The 13,492-nt window shown below is 32.5% G+C and overlaps 1 protein-coding gene across 1 annotated transcript; it reads right to left on the bottom strand.

Moving 5' to 3' along the window:
• Positions 1–485: 485 nt before the first annotated feature.
• On the bottom strand, positions 486–1,424 carry LOC139888113 (F-box/kelch-repeat protein At3g06240-like). Its single transcript, XM_071871150.1, has one exon. It carries the CDS (start codon positions 1,422–1,424, stop codon positions 486–488), a length of 939 nt encoding a protein of 312 aa, XP_071727251.1.
• Positions 1,425–13,492: the final 12,068 nt, after the last annotated feature.

Genomic DNA, 13,492 nt, shown 5'->3' with positions numbered 1-13,492 from the left:
AATAGTTGTAATTGAGATGTCACATTATATTCAACACTAGTACAAACACTGAAATATGAGTTTAACTAACAATGGAAAAGAGCAAGACCACATATTAAAGAAATAGAAAGATATACTTGAGATTAAATCAAAGGAACATCTCATTATCCATACCAACTTAATAAAAACTCGAATCATCCCAAAATGACATTGATGTAAAAAAGTAAATAATAGTTAAGAGTAATAAAAGTGATTTTTCCTGACCCAAAAACATGGCTGCTTGCTCCACCTTAGCAATTAAACATTTAATTAATCAAACAATTGTCGATTTAAACTCCTAGTAATCATTCAGAAGCATTGTTTCCCTGTAAGACCTCATATAGGTGGATCCACGAATTCCAGTTATCTTAGTCGACTTGAAGCAATTTGAGAAGGGTTCATAAGTACCAATCGATGACACATTACTTAATATAGAATTATCTATCAAGTTCAAGATTCCTACACCGTTATCGGGTGAATACCAAATCCGCCACATGATTATCGGGTGAATTTATGGTGAATAGCTTTTTAAACAATTTCGTAACATCATCACCCTCCATCATCCATACATCATAATCAGAATCGGCAACGTAGTAATCGTTGGCAATCAAAACAAGAGACTCCTTGTGCTTAGACAACTCCACATATTTGTAACGTGTAAAACTATCTGGAAGTTGTATAACTCCAAACTCTTGATTACTCATATCAAACGAAATAATTACCCAGGAGTTATCGTCCGTGTTACAAGCACACCAATAAATAAACCCGTCTACACATTCACTCAACGATGAAAGTTCAAGTGATTTACAAAGCAGATTGTTTAAATTGCTAAATGAACAAGATCTCACAGACCCTGTTTTAAACGAAAAAACGACAATGGTCCAAATTCGCGGTTCAAAAAGTGTGTGAGGAAAGGTAATCTTGACAAGTGTAGGGTCATTAGTATTTGGACAAATTCCAAATCCAAAAAACCTTTCACTAAAAATAACATCAACAGCAGGTGTAGTAAATTCAACCGATTTTGATTTTCCAATGGAAGGATTGCAAATAATAGCACAAAAAGAGCCACAAAAACACAACAAACCTTGAGAGCTACCCACAAGTGTTGCTCGGTTTTGTTTAATAGAATCTGGAAGAATTGCAAACATATCAGATATCTTTTCTGGAAAGATATCTGGAAAAGTATCATCATCAACAATTGAAACATATCGATCAATCTCGTGGGGATCTTTATACGCTATAAATAAGTATCGTTGAGTGTGACGGAGACTGTAATCAGAAGCAAAACCAGAGCTATCGATCAATGATTTCCATGGTTTCGAGACACTTCTGAATCGCATCAGTGATTTCACTGGAAACCTTTTCATGATTTCAGTTTGAATTTCAAATGGTATATGGTCGGACATATTGATTTTGATTTTTTGGGATGCCATTACTAGGGTTTTAAGTTTTTTATGACATGGAAGCGTGATATGATTTATATAGGGATACGGTAGTACGGAATAGTTTATATATTGTTAATCTCATTATATTATATACTAGTTAAAGACCCGCGAATTCGCGGGATCATTTAAAAAAAATATCCATAATGAAGTTATACATTTTAAAAATTATAATGAAGTTATACATTTTAAAAATAATATGTATCTTTTATTTGATTAAATAACTAGATGTGGAGCCCTCGCTTCGCGCCGGGGGCTCCGTTTTGAATGCGAGTTAAAAAAAAGTCTTGATCTATTTTGTAAAAAAGAATTTTTTTCGACATCTAACATTGAAGGGTTGTTCCTTTTGTGAAAGTTGCTTCTTTTAGCGTTCGGGTTTTATTTAAAAAAAAAGTTAGTAAAGTGGGGGTTCGATTTGTATTTTAATAAAAGTTAAGGGGTTAAGTTTGTGAAATTTGAAAAAAATATACGTATAAAGTGGGAGTTCGATTTCTATTTTAATAAAAGTTAGGGGGTTAAGTTTGTGAAAATTGAATATTAGTAAAAAAAATAAAATTAGTAAAGTGGGGGTTCGATTTGTATTTTAATAAAAGTTAGTGGGTTAAGTTTGTGAAATTTGGAAAAAAATATACGTATAAAGTGGGGGTGCGATTTGTATTTTAATAAGAGTATAAAGTGGGGGTGCGATTTGTATTTTAATAAAAGTTTGGGGGTTAAGTTTGCGAAAAGTGGAAAAAGGAATAGTACTATGCATTTATCCTTTGCCTTTTAGATATAGGTATATAATAGATATAGGTATTTTAATAAAAGTTAGGGGTTTAAGTTTGTGAAATTTGGGAAAAATATACGTATAAAGTGAGAGTGCGATTTGTATTTTAATAAGAGTATAAAGTGAGGGTGCGATTTGTATTTTAATAAAAGTTAGGGGTTAAGTTTGCGGAAAGTGGAAAAAAGAATAGTATTATTCATTTGGCCTTTGCCTTTTAGATGTAGACTAGTTGTAGAGCCCTCGCTTCGCGCCGGGGGCTCCGTTTTGAATGCGAGTTAAAAAAAAGTCTTGATCTATTTTGTAAAAAAGAATTTTTTTCGACATCTAACATTGAAAGGTTGTTCCTTTTGTGAAAGTTGCTTCTTTTAGCGTTCGGGTTTTATTTAAAAAAAAAAGCTAGTAAAGTGGGGGTTCGATTTGTATTTTAATAAAAGTTAGGGGGTTAATTTGTGAAATTTGGAAAAAAATATACGTATAAAGTGGGAGTTTGATTTGTATTTTAATAAAATTTAGGGGGTTAAGTTTGTGAAAATTGAATATTAGTAAAAAAAAAAAGTTAGTAAAGTGGGGGTTCGATTTGTATTTTAATAAAAGTGGGGGGGTTAAGTTTTGTATTATAATAAGAGTATAAAGTGAGGGTCGATTTGTATTTTAATAGAAGTTGGAGGGTTAAGTGCGAGAAAAAGTGGAAAAAGAAATAGTGTTATTCATTTCACTTTGCCTTTTAGATATAGGTATTAATATGATGATACACAATGTACTCTTTACATATATAACTATATAAGAAAGTCACATACTGATGAGCAAACATACAATTTAAATATCTGTAGAGCAATCAGGAATCTTACTATTGGCTTATTTACATTACCTTGATCAACCATGAAATCGTAAAATGGAGATCTATTTGCAATTTTTAACATCAATGATTTAATTTAGTTGACATGCTTAATAACTAACATCTTGAGCCAACTAATAATTAACAAAAAGATGATTTCGAACTGAATCACGCAAATTGTCATCATTCCATGAATTAATTTAATTAACCTTACAATGTTATTTGCAGAAACTTATTAGCTAAAGACGCCTCACTTGTCCTCTATCACTATTTTGGTCCACTAATTCTTCTTTCTCTTACTCCCATTCATGAGAGGTGCATGTGATAGTGAGTGGATCTTAGTTGGCCTCCTGGTGACATAAACATACTTCGCCAACTTCCTGCCATATAGACCTGCACCACAACAACAAAACAACTTAAAGTGAGCAATGAAAGTACTATAACCCAATAAAAAGATTAAACATCAAAATGGTGCTATTGTGCCAACCATGAAATAAAAGTAACGCCACAACATCAAAGTGTAATGTGTTCCATCAATTCCTACATTACACTGTCAAATATCTTAGCATACATTATAAATAAATTTGCATAAAAACAAATATTTAGTAGTTGGTAATGAATATAAACACAACTAACACTTAGAAACTGGTAGTCACCTCATTTAGCAAGAGCCCAGATGTATGCCACTGTATTACTTAATACACTACATCAAGTAACCAAATCTATCCGTCATGATAGATTTAATTTGGAAGCGGGTAAAATGGGTCAACGGGTAAAATGGGTTTAGCAGGAGCTCATTTAACAATGATCTATGCATATTAATAGTCAACTTTCAAAGCTTATAGTTTCCTTTTTATTAGGTATAATACAAAGTCAAAGTTACATATTTGCAAATTGTTATTAAGCATTTCATGTGGGTGGTTTGTTGCAACACTTCATAGCTAATAGACAAAAAAAAGAGAAAGGTATGGAACAACCTGTCTAGAAGTAACTGTGAACACATTTCATGTGGGATTTATAGATCTAGCAAGTAGCAACTCATCCCCTCTACGAATCGCCACAAATCCTTTAAATCGGGCAGGTTCATCTAAAAGACAACCAACACAGACAAAATTCAATCAAATTGAAAAGATGATGCCTGTAAACTATGCTAAGTAGCGGCCATAGAAAATTTGAAATTGTCGGATTATGTTGTACTTAATACATTCTGGATATCATTCCAATATAATTTTCTCAAAACCAAGCATCAATATTCCTTCATTAGTAATTGGATTGGATGATAAAGAGAGACAAAATAAAAATTAACAGAGAATAAAAAAGTAACAGAGTGTATAGACAAACCCTGATACAATATTAACCCGCTCATTTGGGTTTTGACCATCAGTATCCAGATTAATGTCATAAGCTATTATATACAAACGTGAAGACCAAAAATTAACCTCATCCATATTGTTAACCTAATTGATAAAAAACTTAAGTAAATCGAAGAATTTTTTAGCTATTTTCATTCTTACAATTGTTGAATATTAGAATGACATACATCCTGAAGTCGTGAGAAGACCTTGAAATTTAATACCTGAAATTTGCACTACTACCTAGTGCACAAAGAGATGTTACTCAAAGAACTGAGAACATTAGCACTAAACAAAATATAGTGCTAAATAAAATAATAAAACCACCCAAAACCTAGAACATATTATATCAAACTAATTTGATGCTACTTGTCATTGAACAAAATGAATACATAACATAATAATAATAATTAAAGCAATATTAATAAAAGGTATATGATTTGAGCTTACTTTCATCAACATCATCAGCCATACAGTTCCATCTTCATACCCAACTTGCAACACCTGCATATAATAAATATAAACCCACCCAAAAGTATATGAAATTTTAGCTTAGAATTGGTCAAGCAACAAAATAGATATTTACTAAATAAACGTGTTTTTACTCCTTTAACAAAAACCCGAGATTAACAATTAATCAAGCTACAACCACTCACAAAGCCATTAAGATTAAAAGCTCACATGTTGACTCGATAAAGAACATCATACATGTTGACAATGTAAAAATAAACTCACCCATTGTGATTTCTTGTGTTCCTTCATCCAAGGTGACATTGTTTTTAGCCACACCATCAGTTATGTAAGATGAACCTGTAAAATTAAGATCAAACAAAGTTTAACATATTCAGCTCACAACAAAAGTGTCTATTGCTACCAAAACAATTAAACATACGTTTAAGTCAGGGTTAAAACAACAGATTTGCTGCAATTGCTTCCCCTTTTATTATATACCACACTAACAAATAAACTTAAATCAGGAAGCAAACACGATTATTTTATACTGAAAAAAGAGGGTGGACCTTTTGCGGTATCATATGTTATACCTATAACTTCATCCAGAGTATAAGGAGCACCAGTATAGAAAACTGAATGAACAAATATATACTTGAAACCACACAACTACTTTAATCTATCTGAAGTATTATACCCGACTCCATATAACACTACTTTTTCAGATTATGTTTTATCATAAACGAAGATAATAATATACAAACCTCCATTGTGTTCAGCTTAGCGAACAGAGACTCGGATGGATGGCACTTTTCCCTGGGGTTATCTCTCGGATCGTGATCAGTTTGGAAGCCATTTCTTCTGAAGAGCAGTATAATAATAATGATACAATGAGAACACAAACAATCAAACAATAAGCATTATGATGATGTAAACATTATATAAGCAGTAGCAGTGCACTTCATATGATACCTTTTTATTTCGAAATAGCTGAATAGGAGGTTTTGATATTTGCAAACTGGGATACTACGTGTGTGTGTGTATATATATATATATATCAATGAGATCATAAGAAATGTCAGTTTTTAGGATAATATATAGAAAAAACCGCCATAGTAGTTAATTAGCAAAAAAAAAAAAAAAATACAGTTAAAATAAAGTATAATGTTTACTAAAAATTATTATAGGAAGGCATTTATAATATGACAAAAAAATCAAATTAACTGTGATTGCGGGAATGCAGTTATTGTTTCTTGAATTTAGAATTCGAAAATTTGATTTAATATTTAATAAGATTTTTAAAAAGGAATTAATTAAATTTCACAATAAAATATATAAAGGAAAAAATAGTCAAAAAATATAACAACACTAATATATTGATACTAATTGTCGGAAAATTTCAATAATTTATTTCTAACAAATTAAGAACATATCTTCAACCTTAAAACAGTTTTTGTTAAGAACATGAATTAAGAACATAATATATTAAAGATAATATATAATATATTGTGAATCAAAATATAATCGGTATAATCATCAAAAACGTAATAAAAATATGAATTTTTTTTTAGTGAATTAACAATTTTTTTCAAACATATGCACCTGGAAGGTTTGTGTCGAGAGTATTATTCTTGAATGAAATTACCATTAAAAAAATTCATTATAATAAAATATATAAACTTGATAAAAGATCTTGAAAATCGATTATAATAACAAAATGGGAGGTACGAATCAGATACCTGTATATATCATTGAATCCAGCGATTGTAATTCATGAATTTGATTCAGGCGGAGGATTAAAAAGTCGTATTCCATCCCTTTTTGCATCTGAACCTAGTTTCAATGTTGCGACAATGCTACTTTAATTTCTTGAAGCGATGGGAAGGATATTCGGATATGAAAATGAATTTGTATGTATAATCTATAAGCAGTCCAACGGATATGGATGATTTTTCTAGATGGGTCGCCTTTTTGTGTGGAATGGAAGAGAAGGTATGAAACCCTAAGAAGGTATGAAACCCTAATTATCATGATACATATAGTATAAAATACATCGATCAGTATTGTATGGAGGTTAATTTGGTAGGAGGCCTATTTTTTGGATCAAATAAGTAATTGAAGATAAGTAAGTATAATTAGTGGGAAGAATATTATTCAAATTTCAAATATTGTAAATTTGTTTTGTTTTAAAGGTAGATTAGTCTTTGAATTATGATTTCTAAAATTGATTAGTAATAAAATTTTGGATTTTGAATCAATGGTTAGATGAGGCTTACTACTTTTAATCTAATGGTTAGAATTTAATTTCAAGAATTTAAATAAAAAATTATTTCACTATTTTGCTCCTCTTTTAATAAGTAGGGAGATAGTATCAATTAGAACAAAAAAATGGAACTATTGATTTGAAACTTTTTTACAATTTTGTCACCTTACCCTCCCAGTCTTTACATTATGTTAAATTTCACTCCCTTTTGATTACTTTTTTAATTTTGCCCAACCCTCTAATTTTAAGGGATATATATTAAACACTGTAAAATAATAACACAAAGATATAAGTGGTTGAGTGGCTTGGTGGCCTTTATTGTTTCCAGATGGGTGCAGGTTTGATTCTTGCAGGGGGCGTTTTTTTTCTTCTTCTTCCAGGCTAGCGATTTTGGGCCCAGCGAAGCGGGCCGACCCGAATACTTGTTATTATCAAAAAAAATTTCCACGAATCTTTTTACAAAAATCGAAGAAGATTGTCATTGAATAATACGTACGATTTTGCAAACAAAAGTGCTGTATTCTCGAGATTTATTTAGGATGAAAATGAGAGGAGATTGATGGATTAAAAAATAACAGCGATTCTCGAGTTTTAAATTTGAGCGAAAATGAAAGGAGAGGAGATGATTAGGAAGGATAGCACCTTTATATTTTGTCACCAAAATTCTCCGACCATATTTGGACGGATTGGAAAGGGTAGTAAAATACTCTCATCTCCTTTCTTCTCCACTCTTTTTCGCTAAAAGAAACACTCGAGAATACAACCTACTACCGTTAAGATGCTTAAAAATGGTATACTTTGATAAACGCATTTATAAAAATAACTAATAATTGTCATGTACAATAACTTAATAACTTAATGCTTGTTAACAATAGCCCTTTAGGTCATTAGCAAAATCTGTGAAATATTAAGGGGAGCAAAAGATTTCTGATTAACAAAATACTGTACCATTACAAATAAAATAAATTTTCAATTTTAATTAAAAAATAATACTCTCATACTTTTTGACAAAATTGTCAAAAACATACCTAAGGTACTATATCTATTGAACTAGTTTTTTATGACAACTTTGATGATCATAGATAAAACTGAGTTATACCCAAATCGATTCGAGAACATTTTTAAAGAAAAATGAGGATCGATGACCGAATCATTTATATATCATTCGGATCGGTCCGACTCTAGTTATAGTCAAAGTATACAAATTTAACTATACTATCAAGTAAACAATTTTTGTATCATTTTACACTCAAGGGCTGATAACTTTTTTCACTAAAGATATACATTATTACCAGTTTCAAATTCGAATCCACTAAACTAAGACTCCCGTAATCACATTTTTTCATCTAGTACAAATTATTAAAGGGATAAAAGGAAGTAGCTAATGTTGACAGGTTATTATATACTCCGTATGAGTTTTATTTTTGGGATGTATGGTAACTTTTTAGATATAACCCTTAAGAAGTCAATTGAAGGTAACGAATATTCACTTATAAAAAGTATGTCAACCTGTGGATGCAGATTGACACAACCGATAATATCAAAAAGACGGCATCAATCATACGAACAAATCCCTTGTCCAAGTCAATCAACAGATTACCAAACAAGCTCAAATAATGTACTCTGTATAAACTAAGCTGCTTGAGACTACTCTGCACATCCCACGACCCGTATATTGTTAATACCACAAATACAACATATTAAGGATGTGGCTTTTATCAACATAAGACATTACAGTATATTCCACAAACAACAACAATACTCAATCTCACGACACTGTATCCCACAACATGACATGGGATTAATTAAGGATGTAATGACTAATTAAGGATGTAATGCCATTTGACTACCAAGTGCAACAAGTCAACAAACTAATATATCCATCTCATAGCATAAACAATTTGAGCTTATCAAAAACACATAACACGGCCCATTACAACAACGTTTATTAATTTATGTAATTCACATCTATCACCCACCATCGCTCAGTAATGATATCGCTCAGTATGTGAGATGTCACATTGAATACAACACAGTACAATGCATTGATATATGAGTTAGATTAACAAGGACAACTTTGACCGAGTAATGAAATCACTAATCGACACATGTTCCCGAATTAATACATCATACACTATGGAAACATCAAGACCATATATTAAAGGGACATAAAGAAATACTTGAGATTTGGTTGGAAAATCGTGTGTACTTTTAACAATTCAGAATTACGCAGCGGATAGTTAAAATAATAATCTTTTATTATTTTATGAACAAAATTTTACAAGATTAAATAATCACATATTTAATAAAACATGCACACGATTAAACCTTCCCATCGATCCAGTTACACCATTAATAATTGTCAAAATATGTAATTCACAAAGTGAGTAAACGATATACCTTTCTTAAAGAAACTGATTGAAGAAGAGAAACACACGATCAAAAGTATGACCGTCTCTTTGGATAGTCCACACTACACTTCAAATGACCGTCAATGGATGCTAGTCCAAACCCAAGTAACGTATTAATATAATCAAATTATATTAATACAACGAATAATATAAGAATAGATAATACTCCGTATGTGAAATTATTTGTTTGAAAGAAAATAAGATGTAATGCTCTAGTTTCTTTATTTTGTTTTCGTATATCTCTTAGAACAAAAATTGAGTTAGTTTTTTCTCACTATTTAACTCCAAGCCACAACCTATTATATTTATAATATGGAGTATATCAAAACAAAACAAGATTTGAAGATCTTTAATCATATCAAATATGATATGGAGTATATATTATATGTAACGACCCGACTTTTTCGACTTGCGTTTGTGCCTTGTGTTTTTGCGAAACTGCGTATTTGTGCGTACTGTGTTACTTTATACTCTGGAAACTTGATTTATGTGGTTTACTTCCATTTATATGTTAAAACGTGCCTTAGAGTACGTTGGATACATAACTTGATCATTGGAAGCCTTTATAACCGTTAGTGTTATTTGACGTTTCGAATAAACCGCGAACTGCGCGCACGTTTAACTTTTGTCGTAATCGGAATGTTATGACTGCGAAATATTAATTATTATTTTATAATAATAATTACCTGGGTTTTTGGATGCTTAATTACGCGTAGTAATTTAATTATGCACAATAGTTAGTCTTGTTGGACTTTCTACCTTGTTGAACTTAAGCTCACCCTACTCTAGCTAGTGACCCAATTAAATAGCCCAAGTATTATTTACTAGTGACCCATAATAAATAAAATAAATAAAATAAATTAATTAATGAGTCATACAAGCATTTGGATAAGGATTATCCATATGGTTACATGAGATTTTAGCATAAGTACATGCTTTAGACAACCACTACCCAAAAAGCAAAATGGTGTCTCCCCCTCCCCTCCATGTCATCAATCATTGTCATTTATTTTGCCTATAAATACTAGTCATACTTCCCCCATTTTACACTTGCTCTCATTTTGATTTTCACACACACTTGCTCTTTTCTTTCCTTCCTTTCTAGTATTCTTGTAAGTTTTCTTTTCTTCCTCTTTTTCTTTTCAAATTCGTGGCTCATCATCATCATTATATGGAGATCAAGTTCCTTTAACTTTGATCTTGATTTTATCTTGTTGATTCAAGTATGAATCCTTCAAGAACATGGAAGATTCAAGCTTTCTAGCTTTGAATCTTCACCAACTTTGTAGATCTACTTATTTTATGCTTTAATCTTGTTATTTTGTGATAAAGATTCAAACTTTTATTTGTAATCTTCATGTATCTTCAAGATCCAAGCTTTATGCTTCAAGATCTTCAAGAACAATCAAGATTCAAGCTTTCTAGCTTGAATCTTCATATCTTTTTGTTGTATTTAAGTTTTCTAACTTATGATCTTGTTATTTTGTTGAAAAGATTCAAACTTGTGTTTGTAATCTTCATGTAGCATCAAGATCCAAGCTTTATGCTTCAAGATCTTCAAGAACATCAAAGGTGCAAGCTTTCTAGCTTTACAACCTTGTAACTTGTGTGAAATAGATCCAAGCTCTCTAGCTTAGGGTTCTATCACCTCATTTGACTTAGATTGTGTTCATACTTGTTTGATTGATGTAAAGTTTGTAGCTTTAGTTGTAAATGTGACTTGAATTTGTGTTAAGACTAAGGATATGATGTAACCTTGGTTCATCATCCATCTAAGACTCTTGATTGAGTTGTATTCTTACTTGGTCTTAACATATTGTGTATTGATGGTGGAATCTTAGTCAAGGTGATGCTAAACCATCAACGAGTTGTACACTTGAAGCTACAAGCATCAAGGATGAGAACAGTGATGAGCATCAAGTACTAAGAACCCCACCGGAGCACCTAACCTACTGTTTTTCGTATCTGATCATACTACCTGGGCTACTGGAAAGTTGATTTTCAGTTAGTTCGTTTTGAGTAGATGATTTTCCATTTAGACCTCGTCTTAATCCGAGTTACGGTTTAGGATCTATGGCCTTCCGAAAGTCAATACTCCTTTGTAACGGTGTGCTGAAAATTCGGACCTACTCGCACTTAGACCATCACCACTGTCAAACTAAGACGAGTTTGAGTCTAGAAATTAGTCAGCAACTAGAGAACTCTCATACGGAGCCATGGACACTGATTTTATGTCTTTTCGATTTACGTAGAGGTCGTAGCAGCTGATCCAATTCAGCCTATTGTTTTGACCACTATACTTGATTAACTTACTTGGCTTTTATGATGATGAATGATGATGATGATGACACTTAAACTTATTTTATGCACTATTAGAACTTATAAATACAACCTACTGACCTAGTAATCTTTTATTTAGGTTGACGACCTTTCGGACCGACTTTCTAAGTGCACACTTTCGTATCAACTTGTATTGCTTATTCACTGTGAGTTATAGTATCCCTTTTTACTTTAACTATTTTGGGACTGAGAATACATGCGCTTTTTTACATTTTACATGTTAGGCACGAGTACTTAAACTTTATATGTGTGTGGGTTATACAACGGCATAAACTTTCCCCTTAGCACGGTAACGTTTAGTCATTGGTTTTTGAACCGGTGAACGCGAATCTTAGATATGGATCCATAGGGTTTGGCATCCCCACTCGGGCTAGTCGCGCTAGCATTTAACGGGTGTTTAATACTTCGTGAACATACGCACTCGCCAAGTGTACTTTCAGGGGGTTATAAACGTTAAGTCTAGTTACCGGGTGCCCACGGTTATACATATACTTTATCATACTGATTTGAATTACTGATTTGAAACGCTTGTTTGAAGCACTGAAATCTCGTGGCCTACATTACATTACTGAATACAAACAAACTATAGCTCACCAACATTCGTGTTGACATTTTAAGCATGTATTTCTCAGGTGTTTAGACGTTGTTGCTTCCGCTGTTAGCCTTGCTGTTCTAGTCTCAGTGTATAGACTTGCTGTTACAGACTTACTGTGTTAGACTTCCGCTGCATTACTTAGAGATGTCTCAAGCATGGAACTTTTACTTTGCATTCGCAACTTATGTTATTTTCAAAACAATAGCTTTGTAATGACCTTAGTATCATGTACTCATGTTAATGTTTCCTATTCATCTTTTGTAAAACGTTATCTGTTCATGAATGCAAAACTGGTTTTCAAACAGCATATAGTGTTTGACCTTGTAATGATCCTGTTGTTGATGTACCGTACACGATTATTTTGTACGGGACGTCACAGTTGGTATCAGAGCATTGGTTGTAGGGAATTAGGTTGCATTAGTGAGTCTAGGACCGACCCGAGTAGGATTCACTAATAGGACTAATCTACAACTTGCTAGTTTACTTGTTTCTGCGGAACCTGCTGCATGCTACTGTGTTATATTACTACATGTTACTGCTTACTACTACTGCATGCCACTGCTTACTTTTACTATCGTATGAACTTGCTGCATGCTACCGTTTCCTTTTACTGCTATGTAAACTCGCTGCATGCTTTTGCTTATTCTAGCTACTGCATGCTACTATCTGCTTTCGATTGCATGTTACTTATGTTTAGTACTGTTAATATTGCCATGCTATATACTGCTGTAAACGAGCTAGGTTGCTGTAGTGCCTGATTACGTGCTTGCTTCATGCCTGCTATTCGCTGCATCGACTTGGAAAAACTTACTTTTCCTAGTTCAGATGTTCTTCTGAACCCATTTCCCACACGTCTAACCTTAAGGATTAGTATTGCAATCCACCTGTTACTACTGTTCCACCGTTCCAGAGATCGAAGCATTACTTCACGCAATCTAGGAGGAGTACCCCTCGGATTACACGCCCACTAAAGTTGATCCTCGGAGGAGGAGATATGCGAGGATTTGTCGGAGTAAC

The sequence above is a fragment of the Rutidosis leptorrhynchoides genome, chromosome 1 (genome assembly GCF_046630445.1).
Source record: "Rutidosis leptorrhynchoides isolate AG116_Rl617_1_P2 chromosome 1, CSIRO_AGI_Rlap_v1, whole genome shotgun sequence".
NCBI lineage: Eukaryota > Viridiplantae > Streptophyta > Magnoliopsida > Asterales > Asteraceae > Rutidosis > Rutidosis leptorrhynchoides.
This window is presented reverse-complemented; position numbering and strand designations above follow the sequence as displayed.